Source organism: Pleuronectes platessa, chromosome 15 (genome assembly GCF_947347685.1).
Source record: "Pleuronectes platessa chromosome 15, fPlePla1.1, whole genome shotgun sequence".
NCBI classification, from domain to species: domain Eukaryota; kingdom Metazoa; phylum Chordata; class Actinopteri; order Pleuronectiformes; family Pleuronectidae; genus Pleuronectes; species Pleuronectes platessa.
The window spans coordinates 5,098,095-5,117,630 of NC_070640.1; the positions used below are offsets into that span (position 1 = coordinate 5,098,095).

Here is a 19,536-nt window from a genome sequence, read left to right on the forward strand (position 1 = left end):
AAACACTGTGGGGGCTAGTGAAGGTGGGTTTGTTTGGATGATTATCACAGCAGGGCTCAGCGATGATACCGGTTACATGTGGTTTTCCAGTAAAACGTTTTATTTGATCTAATCTGCCGCACAGGAAACTTCTGCTCGGGCGCTAATACACGTCTGTGTTCACACGTGTCCCAAGCGGGCGCACGATGAAAACACTCTTGACACCATGAGAGGGGAGTTGAGCGATGACTGATGAGCGAGAGCTGCATCCTCTCTGCCGCCTCCGGGGGGCCACGCTTTGCTTTCTCACTCTGAAGTGTGTGTGAGGGCTGGGGGGGGGGGGAGGTGCAAAGCCAAATTGTGATAATTACCACATGTGCATGTTTGTAGACATCCGTGTGCCACTGCACCTTTAAACACAGTTTATGGAGCATTCTCAGCTGCGCTCCGGAGAAGGGCCCTGGCTTTTTGAAGGAGCTGACAAATGAGATCTTACAAGTTTGCACGTAAATACCCCCCCCCCCCCCAGAGGCAGAGGGGCTTTTCTTTCAGTTAAATACTTCTCGCTGGTGCTTGTTGATTACATGTGAGGGATCATGCAATGATTAAGAGGAAAGTTTTGCAACATGCATAATGTTTAATTCATGTTTTCGGACTGTTTTCTAATATTTGCTTTTAATTGTTCACCTTTTTCAGGCTCATGCATGATTTTTCCTTCTGCTTTTAAAGTAAAAATTTGGTTTTATGTTGCAAAACTAAGCGAAAATCAAAGGAATTGTCACGATTAGCTCCATGTGTGGTGAAAGACGGATCATATGCCGATCCATCAATTCATCCATGTGGTGAATTGCTCATAACATTGGGAAAGAGGACGAGGTGCCACGCTGGGCAGGTCAGCAGCCAATCACAGGGCCGACATGCAGAGATGAAACCCTCCATACTCACATCTACAAACCTTTTCTGCGTCTCCAGTTAACCTAACCCTCAATCTGCATATCTTTGGACTGTGGGAGGAAGCGGGAGAGAAAACCCACGCAGACAAGAACCTTCTCGCTGTGAGGTGACAGTGCTAACCACCACTTGTATGTAAAGTAGAACAAATTTGTAATTCAAATTACGTGAATATTTTTTAATGAATGGAATGTGTTGCCTTGCAATGGGGGGCGGCTGCGGCTCAGGAGGTATCGCAGGTCATCTGCAAATTGGAAGGTTGTGGGATCGATCCCCCGCACACAACATGTGTGCGTGTTAGAGAAGTGCTATTTAAAGAAGTGCTGTGAACTGTAGTGTAAAGCACTTAGAGTGATCGTTACGTCTAGAGAAGCGTGGATAAACCGAGTCAATTCCTCTCAGGATGACAATAAGCAAACCGCAATCTCTCCATTTCTAAGTCCGCTGCCATTTACCTCCTAACAGTAGAAAATAATTATTTACAGCGAGAGCACGACGTGAAGAATAGCTTCCTTGATTTGGACAACAGCAAGGCCGCCCTAGAATTGATATGGAGTACTGGGTCGCCGAGAAATACTCCGAGCTAATCCACAATTCCACAAACTCAGCTGTGGCCGTATGCACCCGGGCGAGCGAGCCCCAGTGTCCTCTCTCCTTGGCAGGGTACAAGGAGATGACAACACTCACTTTGAGTCAGGGAGTGCAGCCATGCGGAGCGCGGCACGCAGGGAGACAGGTACTGTAGAGTTTAATCTGATAAAGTACTAAATCTACCAGACACCCCTGGGCCCTTCTTATTTTTTTTCTCTGCTTAAGTGAGAGAAGGACTGTATATGTGAGAAGGGAGAGGGAGAGAGCGGTGGTGACGGAGGAATAGATGGAAGCAGAGCAGCAGACTGAACTCGACTTTGACCTGGGGGAAGGAAAAATAGGGCTCGAGCAAGTTCTGGCAGTCACACTTAGAGTTGCTCAAGTGCTTTTCTCCCCTGTTGCCTTTGATGCCCGGGTTTGAGGTGCAGCGTCCACACAGGCTGCCCAGACAGAAGCAAATGAGCACAGACATGACCAGCAAGACGCATGCAGACACGTAAACAAGTAAACACGGAGCGCTCCTGTCTCGCTCCCCCCCCCCCCCCCCCCCTCAGGGAGCTGGGGATGAGCTGAAGTGAGGGAGGCTGCAGCGTGAGTGGCTGGGTGCAGGTATTAGAGCACTGGCAGACGGTGCTTCATCCTTTGGGAGGCTAAAAATGACACATCATCTCTCACTGGAGTTTGGCTTTCACAAACACATTTCCATGTCTTTGAACTCAGCACCGTGAGACTTCTGACAATTTACTAACAATCAGAGAGTGTGTCACGCTTTCTTGTTAACTAGTCCCAAGATGCCTCCACAAACACACACAGACACACACCCCCACGCAAATATTCAATTTGGCTCAGTTGTTTGTATCTTTAAATAAGTATTCCATTGTAAGTCCATTGTTTCATTTATCAACCTGACAGTAAAATGACAGCTCTGCACTGACACGTTTCTTTATGTTACAAACGATATTCCGGCGAAATGAAAAGAGCTACGGAGGAGGAAGTGTGAGAGTCTACAAAAGGAAATATCTGTCATCAACAAAAACATGTTTTAGGCTGAGGAGATATGCAATATTCTGGTGGACTGTATATTTAGAGCGTTATTTCAACCCTGAAGAAGAACCCGTGAGGTCAAAACATAGACTGTAAATAAAGAGGGACGATTCATCTCCACTTCCTCCCACTATAGAAAAACAAAGCCAAAATATCCCAGACACGAAGTTTGCCATCTTCAACAGATGATGACATTTAGAGAACGTCTCTGCTGTCAATCCTGACGTCTCATCTTGTTTTCATACCATCGAATAACTAATTAAAACTAAACTCATTAGAAAAATCTCTTGCACATATGTGAGTGTGATAAGAACAACCTGAAATAACAGAAAGCATCTTTGAGAAATGTATTTTTGCATTTATTTAGACTTTTTAGGCCCATGTCCCGTCCACTAACATGGAGAAGATAAGGTTTATGATTAGAGTGGCTGATATACACTTTCTTTTATTTCCTCTGTAGTTATTCAAAACTAAATGTAGACACTCATTTGCAGCTCTAATACATGACGATTAGGTCAGTGTCGAGAGAACACTCGAATAGAAAGAATTCAAAAATATAATTTAATTTGTATCTGAAAAGCTTCTTTGCTGATGCACCATCCTCAGAACTGAAGTTAAACCACTGGTCTGCACTGTGGGGCTTCACGTGTTGCTTGGTTTTCACCAACAGAAAAACAAGGGCGGTGTTTGCAGTCGTCATTTGTCTTGATAGATGATCAATAGAGGCGCTCGCAGACCTTTACAAAGACAGCCACAGTCCACAAGGACAGGGACAAACTTTTCTCCACTCTCTCCGTATGGCTCTTTGTTAAATCGCTGGTATTTGACCTAAATTTATTGCACTGCAGCTCCGCTCATCCTTCATCTCCAGGAAGAAAGTATGAATTTTAGTGCAACAATCTATAGCATGGCATTTAACAAAAAACCTTGAGCCGGGGACATTCAATCTCTCCAAGTCCATAAAGTAAATCAATGCAGAATAGTGAGATGGTGGAGAGCGCCTGTAGATTGGAACAGGTATTTCCCAGCAGGCCTGTCTGTCCCGAGATAAATCTCCTCCACGTGTCTCCGCCTCTCGGAAGATGTGATATACTTTGTCCGTACGAGGTAACGTGAGGAAACCAGCCCGGGGACATGTGTGTGATGATACAGTCCCTCCGGAGCCCTGTGTGGCTCTCAGTAATTAAAGACTGTCTGAACGATGGTGAGTGTTATTCCATCGGTCTCCAGCGAGCACAGCTAGGGTTCCTGTCAGGGTGTTCTCAACGCTCTCATCCTCCATGGCTCAACAAACAGTGGGTTTGTAAACAGGCTTAATTAAGAGATGTCAGGTGATATCAAGGCTCTGGTGATAATTCGAAACACCAGAACTTCGAGCCCCTGAGAAATTCACACCCACAAACTGTTTTCACACGCGACGCTGAGCCTGCATATATGCATGTGTTCTTTAACCTTACAGCAACACACACACACATGCACGCATTAGGCAGATATGAAATTAAATCTTCTCAACCTCTCTTTGGAGATGAAATGTGTTTTTTTTGCAAAGTTCACTACGCCCTCTCATCCATGTGATTTGGGAACAGCACGTTCAGGGGGAGGAAAAAGAGTTTAAACAGAGTTTGATTGGAAAGTTTTCTCTAGAAAGTTATTCTGGCTTTCACAAAAAAGATCAGTGGAGACAGAAACTGGTGGGAAGTAAGAAACTGAGACATCACAGAGGCAAAGGCTGGATCTCACATCATGTCACCTCTGCCAAGGAGGTAATGTTTTTTATCTGTGTTTGTTGGTTTATTGGTCTGATAGTTAGAAGCATTCCACAGAAACTAAAGGGCACATTCCCACTAAACTTAGTGGGAGGACAGGACATGGACCAAGAGAGAAACCAGTATATTATGGTGAGGATTCCATTAAGGGGATTGATCAAGGATTTTTTCTTAACTTTAAATTAATTGATCTTGAAAAAGTGTGTGCACTGACGTACTTTCTAATTTGTGAAAACAGTTGAGAAATGGTGGCAACAAAGATGTCAGCAGATGTTTTCCACATTAATTCACACCAGTGAGACAAAAAGACCTACCGTCGTCCATGTCCTCCAAGATGTTGACCCTGGCGGTGGGGTAGTGCTTTCCCAGTCGTCCCCCGACGGGCAGCGACAGCGTGACATTGAAGCTCTCGTCTCCCTCGTACAGAGAGTCGTCGATGATCATCACGCGACACTGCTTCTCCCGCTCGCCCTTGTCGAAGCGGAGGATGCTGCCGTGCTCCTCAGGACGGGAGATGTAGTCTGAGTAGGACAGGACGGTGGTGGGGATCGTTCCCGAGGCAGATCCTTCAGAGAGGTGAGGACAGGGGGGAGTGTGAGGACATTTCAGTTGTTGAAAATGCATCATTAGAACTTAATGTATTTTTAAATGGCATCAGAAAACTGGAGCCCTCAGCACGTTTAATGGTTTTTTAATCAGCATCTCTTATTTTGGGAATACTGAGTGATCAGCTTCAGGCACATATTTATCTATCATGGATTCAATGCATTTGAAGTAGTTATTTTTTTTAAACATATTTAGACTCAGCTGACTTTGAGATAAATAAAAAAGTCGAAAAGTGACGAAGATTAAAAGCATCAAAACACATCAAGCAACAAACGTCTTCATCTTTAACACATGCTGCAGGTAGCCTGTCAGGCAATCAGCAATAACCTGCACGGCTCCCTTTCACTTTATTGAAATTCAGACTGTTAAAGTAGCCATTATGGCTGGTGAAGGTTGGACCTTTTAATTACAGTAAGTGCACCAGGTCAGTTTTAATATGAGAACACAAAGGGAACAGACCACCCCCGCATTTAAACCTTTTTTTTGTCATTTAACAAAAGCACCTTGATTATTCTAATCAGTGAATTAATTATCTCTGCACTTTTAGCTCCGTTTATTTCATGCATGAGGGCATGCGGGGTAAAATCTGTCACTTCTCACACATTGTCACCAGCTGCAAGTAAACAATTAAAAATAATTTGTATTGTTCCAAAGTGAGTGGAGCTGTGGACGAGTTTAAATGGAAGATGATCGGTATAAACCACAAAGAGGATTTTACAGCCGATTGTGACGCTGCCGAGCTCCTGCTGCTTCGTTTTATTTGTGAAATGTAAATGTGAGTTGAGCTGCCTCTCTCCCGCTGCACTGCTGTGTTTCAAAGAAACTGCATCATACACACTGGTTTATTTACATTAAACCATATAAATATGTACGGCAGCATTAAATTGACTCAGAGAGACTCTGGAGCAGAAAGTTAAAGGGGAATTCAGGCATTTTTCAAGCATGGTAGACGTTGTGTGTGCATTTGTTAGATTTGTACACGCAGCAATAGAAATGGGTGAAAGTACAATCACGTATTATATTATTATATCATTTATTTAATAATATAAGCTGCTAATTTTCCATCTTTACCTGAGATTCATAAATTATGCACATAAGTACCTGTGGTCCAAAAACGTGTGCATCAAGACTTGAATAATAACAACCAACTCCATTTCATATGTTCAAAGCCGGCAGACAGCGGTGGGGTGGGACTGAGGATAAACGGGTTATACGAGGTGAGAGTGGCTGGTCCGTACCCTGCTGTGTGTAGCAGACCACCATGAGCTCCTGGCTGATGTCTCCGCTGCGGTGCACCGGGATGAAAAGCTCCCCGACGTCCTCCTGCACCGAGTGGGTCTGCTCGGGGAAGAACACAGTCGACTCTGCGGAGGGGAAGAGAGAATAAGTGGGGGGGGGAGTCACGGGGGGGAGGGAAATAAAAGGGTAATGATATGTATAACAATCTGCAGAAAAAATCCACAGTGCATTAGGCCACCATGGACCGGTACCCGCTTTTGTTCTGGCTCCGCATTAGCGATTCTCAGTTGCCATATTTTTGTATTCAGATCCATTGAAGTGGTGATCCTGCAGCGTACTTATTCATATTAAAAAATAACTCTCCATCAGTTTCCAGTTCCGTGCAACCAGAGGTGCTCTTCAAAGAGACCCCTGCGGAAAGTTTCTCTCACTGCCTCGTGTGTCGCAGGCTGCTCCACATGCGAGGGGCCTCAGCTCATCCCACAGAGCGACCCAGCCGGGAGTTTCACGTATCGACAGCTCTATACACGGAGGGGTCAGCCAAGCCATCGCTCTTATTCTCTCTCTCACTCTCCTCCACGCCTCTCTGCATCTCTGAGAGGAGTTTGTGATTGAGAGAGAGACTTAGAGCCAGTGAAAGCATCATCTATCAAAGCAGAGAGCTTACAGGCATTATTGAAACAATAAATGTTGGAGCTATTTCCCACAGACGCGCGGGGACCAATAACAAATACAGCTCGGACCGACTCTCAGCTCATCACAGATCTTCTTGTGAGTGCACTCCCCTCCTGCTCTCTCTTAAAGCGGGAGAATTAATGAATGAATGAGTGACGGGAACTGAGAGACACTTGTGGCTTGGTTTGCCAAACCCAAACTTGCATTAGAAAGGCGAGTGTGTGAGCATGAGAGGAGAAAACAGACGGGGACATTTGACTCAACGCCCAGGGTAAAAGCAGATCAACACCTGAGATGATTCTTTGAGATGAAGTCATCAACAAACACAATCTTACACACCGCGGGGGGGGGGGGTCCAACATCGCTCTTTTCTCTTGGTAACTCCCCAAATCGTCCTCTCTCTCTCTCCTCTCAGCCTTCTCCCCTCGCTTCCATTTCTTCTTTCTGTCCGTGCCCACAATTTGTCCCTCCCCAGGGGGCCTAGGGGGCTCGTAGCAGGGGATCAGGGTCCTCTGCTTACCTATTCCACACACACACTACATATGTGCGTGCACTCACAAGTCTGTGCAGCTGTCGGGGCGTTGCTTTGAATATTATACGCTGTGGACGGCCTAACCTGAATTCTAACCTTAACCAGGACCTCAGAAATTATGTTTCAAGGCTTCAGTCTCCATGAGGACGACTGGTCCCGACAAGGTGGGTGTTTATGCCACAAGTCCCAAAGTGCAGGAACATGCACACACACACACACACACACACACCTGCTTTTTTCCTCTCACCAACCTCCCCTTCTCCTTGCAGCTCTTTTTACAGTTCACCTCACACTGCGTTCTTCTAGTGCCTCTGAGTCCACCCAAGATTAAAAAAGGCAAAAAAGCCAAGTGGGTCAAGTTCCTCTCTTGGATACAGTCACTTTAAAACATTAATGTGGAGGAAAAAAAAGACATATGTTTTTGCAGAGGGTGTGGAAACAGTTGATGGCTTCTTCACCTGATCCTGATCCTCTCCTGGCAAGAAGAAGGAAAAAGAACTAGACAACAATCCAACAAAAATACTCTGTTTGGCTTTTATTTCTATACGCCGTCTCCATTATGGATCTTTTCATGAATAATCTAAGGACGCAGGGATAGTTTGTTTCCTGCTGATGCCACGCTGGTTATTCCCATCAGCCAAATACCTCCAATGTAACCGTGAAGGTAAACAAACGAACCGATCGCCCCACGTAACCTAACACAGTCCAATGCCACAGCTCCACAAGATGCACTCGCTGGTTTTAAGTGCCCCGCATTAGTCAACAGATTTCCCGTCCTAACTGAGACAAAGCTCCCATAATTAGAGAAGAAGCGGCTGCAGCTGGCCTTGTGGTTTCACACTAAAACATTACCACAGAGGGAGCAGTGGTTCATCATTTAGTGCGGTGACCTTGATGCAAAATGTGGTCGAGCAACAGCTCCACTGATATATGGTGTCCTTGCTGTGGAGAAAGCAAGAACGATACCAGCGATTATGGCGAGAGGCTGCAGCAAACAGTCTAACAGCAGCAGGCCCACCACCTTCATCTTTACTCAGCATTGTGCATGAATTATATATGAAAGAAAGTCATAAAGTTTTTTGGAGGAGGAAAGCCAGACTCTCACACCCTGTAATTACACAAAGTTTGTTATTGCCGCAGCACTTAGAGTGGGTGTACCACAGGCCGCTGCAGATGGGTGTTGGAGAGCACGCATTCTAAGAAAGAGAAAACAATGTAGAAGAGCTGCGGGGGGGGGGGCTTCATGCAGATAAACAGAGAGTGTCCACGCAGGGAGAACAAATCCAGCTTGTTATGCTCCCTTTAATTTTGGTTAAAGCTTAGTGATCCGCTGTAGAGCTGATATTAGCCCAGCTGATATGTTCCCTAGGGAGGGAGTCTCCCGGCTAACCAGGAGACCAGACAAAGCTCGGTCTCATCATTAGTGAACCAGAGCCGGGGTACAGCTAACGCCACAGGCACTGCCAGGGCTTCGCTGGCCCATTAGAGTACAGAGTGGCACATCTCTGTCACATTAAAAAAAATCTCTGGAGATGATAGAAAACAAACCACATAACCCCCCCACCACCCCCCACCCACAGCACACCACATAATGAACCCACAGGGGAGGACAGATTGAAAAGGACGTGTGTGAGGGGAAGAGGAGGCGAGAGAGATCAAGACACAGCAAAAAGAGAGAGAGAGAGAGAGAGAGAGAGAACGAGACAAATGAGTGTGATGAAAGCAGCTGTTGTGTGTCACTGTAATGGAACCAGTTGCTCAGTAGTAATGTACAAAAAAAGAACTGAATGTATAAAACTCTCAGAAGAGAAAATGTTGCCTTGATGGAGAAGAGGAGCGAGTTTTTCGCACGACTCGATATTCTATAAATTTCAAAAATGTTCAGGCAAAGACGAAAACACAGAGGATGAAAGAGAGTGTGAAAGAAAAGACTTTCCAATTCATGTGACTGTTTCTTTGAGATAGTTTATAACCATCAGGGGCAAGGCAAGTTACTTTGAAAGGCTTAACTTGATCAATTGATAACCTTTAATTTGTCCTGTCAATAATATTCAAATTATGCTGCTTTTTATTGGGTTTTCAGAAGCAAATCTTCTACTGAGTCAAAAAGCAAAACACAACAAATCTCTGCCGGCTGTCATGTCAGAATGATATTCCTCGTGATTGCCTGCAGGGCAGATTTGACATGAAAGCAGATCTACAGAAGTCAATGTTAATATTGACAATTCTTCATTCTGTGTCTGCCGAGTTGACTGATGCCTCACACAGCAAAAAAGCGATATATGGTAAAAGCGCTGTGTATTTTTCATGAATGTGGAGCAGGAATTCTTGAGTGGCAGCTGGGATCCTGTGCTGTGTTCATTATAGATGTCAGTCAGTGTTCTCACAGATGTTCAGGTGAGCAAAGCAAAAAAACAATTTGTTTATATTGTATTATCTTGTGTTTTCAATCCTCTATATTGATTCTCCATGGATCTTTCATTTGATTTTCTTTCTTTTAAATTTATGGGAGCGGAATAGGGACAAAATCTGAATATAAACACATTTATGAATAAACAAATATTGGCATGCAGCCGCCAATCAACCGTCATATACAGAAAAGGTTGGGCATCCCTGTGAAAGATTAATATTTCCAACACCTGATATTCTGCATTTGTATCTATTTCACTCAGTTCCAGTCCATCATCTATACTGCTCATCCTTTGAGGGTTCCAGGGGGGATGGAGTCAAGCCCCCATTGGGCGAGAGGAGGGGCAGCGAATTACAGGGCCAGCATACAAAGACAACAACTGTACAACCATACACTGGGAGAACATGAGAACTGACTCCTTCCTGTTCCATCTCAGACACCAGTGGAGCCGTCTTACCCTTTTGAAACGTTTCATTTCTTTGTTTGGTCCATGTCCCATTAACTAGCATCGAGGAATGGTTAATGATCTATACTGTGACAGCCAGTCAGGGAGATTTTGCTTCACTTTTCCAAGATCCGACATGTTGCCCATCTTTATTTACAGTGTTTGATCCAATCACAACACTTTGTGCTAAACACAATCGCAGTATCTAGAAATGCTTTATTCCAGGAGGGGAAATCATCTGAGACCAAATGAGCACAAATAATTCACAACAAGTAATCGCATCTCTTTTACTTAAAAGAAAGAGGCAACAAAACAGTGTAGAAATTGTCTCTCACAAGCTAAGGTCTCGTATTCATAATTTATCAGCTGATTATACTTTTTCATTTATAATGTGAAACTGCAACTAAAACTGTCAGATAAATGCGGCGGAATAAGAAAGTGCAATAATTGTCTCGGAAATGTGCTGGAGTTGAGATATTAAGGAGCGTAAAATAATCCTTAAACCTGTGAGCACAATACTTGAGTAAATGTTTTCAGTTACAATATAGTCAAGTATCTAAAAGAGGGCTATGATATTTGTGGGAGATGTACTGACCGTCGCTGGGGTCCAGGATCTCCACTGTCGCTGTGGGGGGGAACTCCATCACTGCCATCACCGGCTCGGAAAGCAAAATCTGGAAGGTCTCCGCCTGCTCGTACTTCCCGTCAGTGAGGATCCGGACCCGCCACGTGGCTCTGGTCTGCCCCGGGTTGAACTGGACCTGCCTCTGGGACTTACCCTTGAAATCCTCGTCCTTCTTTGCGCTGCCGTCCTGGGTGCCGATGCCTGGGGAGACGGACGTGGGGGGGAAAAGAGAGAGTCACAAAGAGATTAATAAAGTTTGAGAAAAAATAAAAAGAGGATGAAGTGGAGACAAAGCAAAGAAAACGACCATGAAAACGTGTCAGGCAGGAGAGAGAGAAACAGATGATAAGCAGATAACATATTCACACCCTTTAATGTTGCTCAGAGAATCGTGTGAAATGAACGCTGCATCTGTTTTTCTTCCCTGATCACTTACACAGCCTCCAAAATGTGTGAAATGAATTTGTGACTGAGGCGTTTAAATAAACATATTCAGATGGATTAGCTTCCACGGCTGTTTGGTATGTACTTGTGTGTGTGTATGTGTGTGTCTCTTCTCTTCCCTCTTCAAATGTCTCTTATTTCATTTATAATGAGTCTTTTTCAAGTGAATCCACTTTACAGAGATCTGTCTAACACTCAGGCTCATCGACACACCTTCTTCAAAGCAGGAGAGCGACCGGGTTTCAGATTAAAACACACATCAAGGAAGCCCAGGTGGGATAAGCCACACAATGGCGTGTTACATCCGGAAACGGGCCGTTCATCTCCCTCTGTCTGCATTCATAGAAACAGCGTGAGCCGATACAGGCCTGTCTGCTCGATGCATGTTCCTGTAAATTAAAAGGATTTGTTTCCCAGTGGAAAGAGAGCGGTGACAAACCGACTCGGAGAGAAGTGACAAACACACGGTAAAGGGACTCGATGCTTTAAGTCTCACACACAGCGAGAGCCGAGAGGTGAGTGTTGTATGCAAATAATAAGCTGACGATAATCACACGTGCAGAAATACAAACTTTTACTCCTCTTCTTTTACTGTGCTTGTGAGGCTCTTGTGTGATTTTAATTATTTACAATAAAGTGAGGGAAGTTGTGATGAGAAACTCAAAGATTGTTATAACAGGCTTTTGATCTTAATTGTTGAATTGTCTGGGTTTATTTCTTTTGTAGTTTTTCTGTTTTCACAAGTGGCACAAATGTGCTGCAGATGGAGTTTTGAGGTTTGACCACAATACATTTTTTATAGGCTGTCAACAACTCAATGTTCCGGACAAGTTTCTACAACAACAATAACAACAGAGCTCACAGACGTCCAGAGAAACTGCTGGTCTCCACGGCTCATATCTCACCTTTGACCCAAGCATCATATTAAATCCATCAACCTCTGTTTCCTCTGCGTTTGCTCAACGGGAAAATCTAATGATGCTTCTGGAAGCTGCACTAACACAGTGCACCGAGCTGCTGAGAGTCTTTTCAGGAACCGGGTGTAAGGTTCACGAGCTGAGCCTGGTTCGAGCTGCACCGACAGCAGCGTGACAGAAACACACAGTAGGATAAGAGGACTTCAGGTTTGATTGATTGGGCACTTCTGTGGTCATTTGTGCTAATGGTGTGGTCAATTTACAGAATTGTTTTATTTAATGTGAAACACCATTGACATTGATCAGTTGTAGAATGTGGATTCGGATTTAAAAAGATTCAGGGCTCAGGCCGGGCTCGGCTAACATTCTCTCTGGCTTGGTCAAGTTGAGACATACAATATGAGTCTGAGCAGAACTCTAATAAGTTAATCTGTAAGAAATGCTGCATATCTGTGACCTCAATATGTAAATTGCCTTTTTAACTTCTAAAATCTATTCAACACATCCTGAAAATGCATCATATGCCTCTTTTAATACCGAAGTCTCTGCCTTTCTCTTTTTCGTTATTAGGAATGTTTGTGCATATATTTGTATTAGGTCATTATTTATGAGAATGATGCACAGCACATGCATCCTCTCCTGTAGATCCCTTGTGCATGATTTGAATCCTGTATAAGACTTTGTATCTAAAAGCAAAGACTACATTTACATTTATAAATAAAGAGGTAGTTTACCAAATGCAAATTCATCCAGTGGCCATTAATAGGGTTGACTCGGTGAAGGATTATAACTTTAAAAAAAAAGTGAAAATGAGAACTGGTGTCATCACACAGATGGTTTCTATATGATCCGGCTTTCTGTCCTAAAAAAAAAATCAATTTCGATCCACATCAAATAAAACACACAAGTGCAAAACCCGGGCGACAGGAGAGATGAAGGGTGCAGCCTCACTGTGCCACCTCCACCCGGCCCCCTGCAGGGCAGAGACGTGCATCGCCCGGGGTCGCACCGGGGCTCTTTCTCAGCAGGAGACAAATATACCCACCCGGGACCGTTTGATCACGACGGTGCTGCTGCTCAGCGCTATAGTCTGTTGTGTCTGTGTCTCCAGAACACAAAAACACACACACACAGACACACATAATACAAACTCACAAACACGCTCTGTACAGCTGCGAACATTTTCCTCCTTTTGTTCTCTGTTGTACATTTTTCACAGCTGAGAGCAAACACTGCAATAAGCTGTGTTTGGCTGAATGTAAAAAAAAAAACAACCACACAGTTCATCATAAAATGTATGAATGCAGGAACCTTCATGCTCATTATACCAGAGAGGTAATTTCACATGGAGACAACTGAGGTGGAGATCTGTGGAAACAAGGTTCTCTGCTGGTGAAATAAAATTATCTCTACATCCACCTGGCTTGGTACCAATAATGAGGCTGGAATACATCCCACAGAAAGTCAGGGTGATATACTGAGACTTAACCTGGCAGAGATACTCCTCGTTAACAAGCCGCCACTTATCTCTCGAAGCAAGGACAGACGGAGAAGAGGACGGAGCAGGAAGTCTTCAAGGAGTGAGCTCTGACTTTTGCGAGGAGCAGGAAAAGACGAATGAGAGTTCAGTCCCGTCTCGTTGCCCCATGGGGCGTCTCCTATTACTCACACAGAAGAAAAGACGAGAGAAAGGAAAGAAAAGGAGAGAGACCACGTACCGAAGCACAGACAAGCAGAAGAGGTGCACTACAATCAATAGCTGGTTTCAGACCTGCACCTTAAAATTGTTATGTGAAGACCAAAAATGTCTCAGTCAGTTGCTCCAGACTTTCCATGAAAAATATCTGGAGAATTCACACTGAGCAAGTGGGCGTGTTGACGATGTCTCGAATACACAACAGACGCAAAACTGAAAAGATCAAAAAGAGTAAAGATGCAAACAAAGCTGCCAACTTGAAAGACAAAGCGAGTCATGAGCATTCGATGACGCTAAGGGCAGAAGCCGCTGTCAATGTGCTACAAACAAAACACGTGGAATTCATACTTTATGTCTTTATACAGATTCTGCAAAAAAGCTAAAAGTATATCTGTTTGTGTGGAGAAACATCTGACTTGGACTCGTAGGACTGTAAATCATGTTCGTCTAATTTGTCTTCGGATGATAACCGACAGGCTCAGAGATTGTGTCCTGCCTCATGCATGCTCTACCACGCCTCACACGAATGTTCCTCACATGTTCCTATTGTCCTGAACACGTCTGTCCTGCACAATCTCCCGCCGTGTTCTTCATGAACCCAATTTGTTCGGCTGTTCATGTTTGTAAATGGCAAATTTGCTCCAACCAAATACAGGATGCACACATGCATGAGTATACTAGAGCATCCACAGACAGAGGAGAACCAAACTGCCGATGAGCTCCTCACTGGAGTAAGACAGACGGGGGGGGGGGTAGATCTAAGACGAATGACAAATGGATAGTGGGAGGAAGAATATAAGACGGAACTCATGGCCCTAGACTCGGGACTTGAAAAGGCTGCGAGGGAGCAGGAGGAAGAGAGAGAGGTGGTGTCTTTGATGAGAAAAAGCAGGTCAGGTGCAAAAGGACCAAAATGCTCTCTACGGTGAAATGAGGTGAGAGGAGATTACGGATGAAAAGACTAGAAAGTGAGAGGGGTTAAGTGGGTTGACGAGTCAGTGGGACAGGAGTCTGGGGGGGGGGGGGGGGGGGGGGGAAGTGAAAGAACTCAATTAGAAGAGTGGAGCAGGTGAGGGAGGGCAACATGCCCGGGAAGGGTTAAGCTGAAGGTTGATATCTTAGTCATGATTGGACTATTTTTTCCTTCCGCAAGAAGAAAGAAAGCAGAGTGAGACTTGTGAGCTGGAAGACAAGAGGCAGGAGGATCCAGCGTGATCCCCCGGCTCCTGTCCGGCCCCGGTGTGGCTGAGCTCTGCTTCGCGGGGGCATCGTTGAAGCTTGATCTCGTCTCCGCGTTCCTCCTCCACTGATCCTCTCTACCTATACACGCCCTGTTGTGATGGAGCGAGCGGAACCAGCTTCCCTACACCTCCGCCTGGCACCACACCAGCTTTCCTCAGCAAAGCCTCTGTCAACATCGCTGGGTGTCTTTCTCCCCGCGTCGCCAACCCCCGACACTCTGCATCTAATCTATCTAATCCATCTGCACACTCTACCTACTTTAACCAGTAAATCCTATGATGCTTTTTTTTACTTTCCTTCCTTTCCTTTGCTTTTTAATAGCCTTTTATACAACTTACAGCTATTTTCCCTCGAAATGAAACCACATAATGGAGGTTTTGACCCTGAGCTTTGAGGGGGTTTGAAAGTGCTATGATTTTGCTCATCAGCACAGGCCTTATTATACTTTTTATAGCTCAAACAATTCATGGAGTAATTAATTAACGAACAGGAAATTAATTGGCAACATCTCTGATAATCTTTTTTCAAGCATAAATGCCAACAGCTGCTGGTTCCTGCTTTGCGAAGGTGAAGGTTTTCTTCCTTCCTCCGCTTCCTATCATCGTAAATTCGATATATATTTTTATTTTAAACTGTGGCCGGGTAAAAAACAATCAATTATGTCACATCGGGCTCTGCGGAATACTGCTGGCATTTTACAAAATGTCAGTTAACTGCGTTCGGTCCAAACTGATGATGTGTTTCAAAGTGCAGCTCCGGTCCTGCGGGACATCAGCAAGCAGGACGTGTCCACCGATCTGTCTGATGCTCACGAGCAACAGCAGATTTGCAACTGAATTTAAAATGTGATTAAAGGTGACTGTTGTTGATGTTTGTCATTGTTCAATTATTTTCTGTCCTGAAAAGTGGGTTTTATAGCTTGGGCAAACACTGATGTAGTTCCTGAGCTGGTTATATGATGTGTATATAAAGTAGAAATCCTTTGAAGGTGAGAAGACCATTGACACTTTAACCTCATACTTGTTGTTTCAATTTCAAATCTAGTGGAACTGTTATAACACTTTCTGATGACACTGTGTCAACAACATCAGTTTTAATATAAAAATGCAAAAGGCAATCTAAAGAGGCAGTGTTTGGTTTGTCCTCTCAGAGCCACTGTAGAAATATGGCAGGGCACCATGACTCACTTGAGGAGGACCCTCTCCCAATTAAGAAATAACAGGTTAATTCTAAGTTAACACAAATTTGATGATTTGCATGTCATCAGCAGTATGTGTCAGCTTGAGGAGCAAACTGACAACCGCCAATATCAAGGCAAAATGAGGGAACTCGTGAGGAAGCCAGCTGAACAGATTCATCAGACTCACTGGAAAATTGTCTCCGGTGGCACGAGAACACTCAAAAACCATTAAGGCTCGAGCCAAACACCTGAGAGCCTGAATTAGCAAAGGGGAACACGAGTGGCGCCTCACTAACACCGACTCCTAATGAGATATTCGCTTGACAACAACACAAACTACAGCCTTAAAACTGAGTTCAGTCGACAGCGGGGATCAATCACAGGTCCAGTTACTGTGTCAGTCTGGCATTGGATTGAATTACATGGAATGGTGTTCCTGCTATTTTGTCCATTTCGAGCGTTGCCACTCTATTATTGTTTCATCGGCTCCATTCTTCTGTTCACCGGCCCAGCAAATTGAAATCTATGAAAGTTATTAGGGCTTTGATCAGTTGCAGTTTTTTACTCTGGGTCGTCATAAGCTGGACCATATTTCATCATCTGTGCCAGGACTGGACCGTTCTGGGTTAATTACAAATACCAAAATGCATAGAAATAGAGGATAAGCAGACGTACGTGTGTGCAAATCTGTCGCTCTTAATTGTACGGTAGCCTCTAAGTAACAAGCAGCATCTACTATCAAATGCTAGAAATAAGACATGTTCTTTATTAGACCAGCAAACAAACACATTCATACACTAATTAGACAGCGGAGGAGTGAAATATATATCTTGAAAGTGGTTTTCTTATAATTAATACATATTAAAAATTCCATTAGGTTTACTGTCTGATAAAAACAATGTATTTCTACTTATTTGTCATATTTAATACAAAATATGCTCTTTTTAGTGAACTGTTAAATTAAGTGTTGCCATAAATAGTTGCTGGCTGCTATGTTACGAGTCAAAATATTCTATATATGACCTTTAAGATTACAAGTTAATATTTATTCTCTGAATCTTCCTCAAAACCAACTTATGAATAAAAAACACCTCTGCTCAACAAACTGCAGCTACACTGGCCCCAGATGGAGGACACTGTCACATTGACGCTTCCAAGCACCATGTTGTAAAAGCAGGACGTGTGTGTGTGTGTGCGCGCGCGTGTGTGTATGTGTAGGTGTGTGTGTGTGTGTCATCAGAGATAACCAGATGCTCGCTCACCAACTGTGCAAAGAGACGCAGGTTACACCGCGAGCTCTCATGTGTGCCCAAGAGATCCACTCACAACCTTTTCCAGAGAGGCATCACACACACACATACACACACACATGCACACCCACACCACATGCATACACAAAGGTACACAAGTCTTACAGTGCACATAAAATGCTACTGTGATGCTGCGACCAGACGAAAGCTATGAACAGGGGATCAGGATGACGTTGAGAGGTGGGAGACGGTAAAAGCCGCTTACAGCCGGTGAATCTCACAGAGAGAACCCGCTGAAGCGTGATAAAGTCAGGGAGCGTTCAGGGACAACTTCATCATGATCCTTCTAACCTTCGATCCTGCACAAACACTCATAAGCTCGACATAACACTCGACATAAGCATAGAACCACGTCGGACTGTTGTTTCCAACCCCAAATAACCTCCATCTGCCGGTCAGAGAGCTTATAAAGAAACTCTGGTGTTTGTATCGTCAGCTGGATTTAAGATTTGAGAGTCAGCAGTGTGTTCTCTGCAATTTATTCTTAAGCTTGCTGAAGATTCACTTATCCTAAGACCTTCAGACAGGGCCGACATGTTCCCAGTGTCAGTGTTGTCTGCTGCGACAAGACATTTTAAAGCCTAATATGGCTAAAAGACGACCTGAGAATAAATGCTACCTAAGGCCAGTGAGCAGAACTACTTTAGATTGATGTCAAACTTAATGTTAAGGTCTAATTTGGAAGAAAATGTAACAGCAGCTTTTTCCATCTCAGCATCTGAAAACAATTTCCAAGAAGAAAAAGCACTTTTCACAAAGTAAAAGATAGATCAAGTCACTTTACATGCAATTGTCAGCACGTATAATTTTTTATTTAATCTGATCTTAATGTCATTTCAATCTCCTACCTCTCTCTGTGATGCTGAGGTTCAGGGCACTGACGCATCAAACCCACGCACATAGAACCACTTGTCAAAGAGCGACTCACACTCACTTTGCCTCCTGTCTACTGTGGAGAGTCGCATTATACACCGCACAACAATACAAGGACTATATTTCTACTTCTAATTATTTAAAGACAAACTAGGAAACCTATTTAAACCATTTTGATTCTGATTAAATGTCATATGGAACAAATACAAACGGAGAGGATGTATCAACATTCCCTTATACCGACAAGGAGATTATGACAATTCTTTTGTGATGGTAACATTATGGGTTTTTGCTATCACTGACTTCTACCCTGTCCACTATAATGCAGCTAGAAACAGCAGTGGTGGCTGTACTGTGTATCGGTTGACAGGAGACGAAGCTAACAATGGACTGATCGTCGATGTACACTTTATCGCCACCTGCTGGCCGAGAGTACCTGTTTGTGCGTTTGTAGATGTTTTGTAAAAACACATTTTCTTTTAAAGCAGAGGGGAAAATATCAAGGGTGTAAACAAGGTCCTTAACCTCGGTAATGTCGCCATCATCTATTCTGTCAGTTTGTTCTCTCAGGTTTGTGTCATAGCCACAACTCAATGTGATGCATTTTTATGGCCTTTTTACATGTATTTATTCAGATGCCTATTTCAGGTCCTCACGGTGACATGCTGGGAAATCACTTGCCCGTCTGGGAGAAATTAAGTAGAACTTTGAATATCAAGAAAAACAGCATGTTGCTTTCACTTGTAGCAGAAGTAAAACTCTTTTAATGACATTGTTTTCCTCTATGTGTTGGGAAATAAAAAGTGGCATTGTGCTCCGGGCACTGCACTATCCTTACGGCTCTATATTTAGTTTCCTAGAGTTCTTGACAAAAAGTACTTTGGAAACTCTGGGATGACTTAAAGCCAAACTAAATGACCCAGGCAGAGGGGATGGAACTAGTGAAACCCTGCGGAGGAAAATGAAATTGGGCTTCAACTTCAGTAAAAGTTTTTGGATGAAAATGATGTT

The 19,536-nt window shown here is 43.9% G+C and overlaps 1 protein-coding gene across 1 annotated transcript in view; it reads right to left on the bottom strand.

The window, feature by feature from the left end:
- Window positions 1-19,536, bottom strand: part of LOC128457354 (FRAS1-related extracellular matrix protein 2) — a 51,483-nt gene that overhangs the window by 10,675 nt on the left and 21,272 nt on the right. Inside the window, exons 4-7 of the mRNA XM_053442005.1 lie at window positions 10,834-11,064; window positions 6,176-6,301; window positions 4,646-4,897; window positions 351-439 (exon numbers count right to left, since the gene is read on the bottom strand). Coding sequence (XP_053297980.1) covers window positions 351-439; window positions 4,646-4,897; window positions 6,176-6,301; window positions 10,834-11,064 — 698 coding nt within the window. The remainder of the gene's footprint in view (window positions 1-350; window positions 440-4,645; window positions 4,898-6,175; window positions 6,302-10,833; window positions 11,065-19,536) is intronic.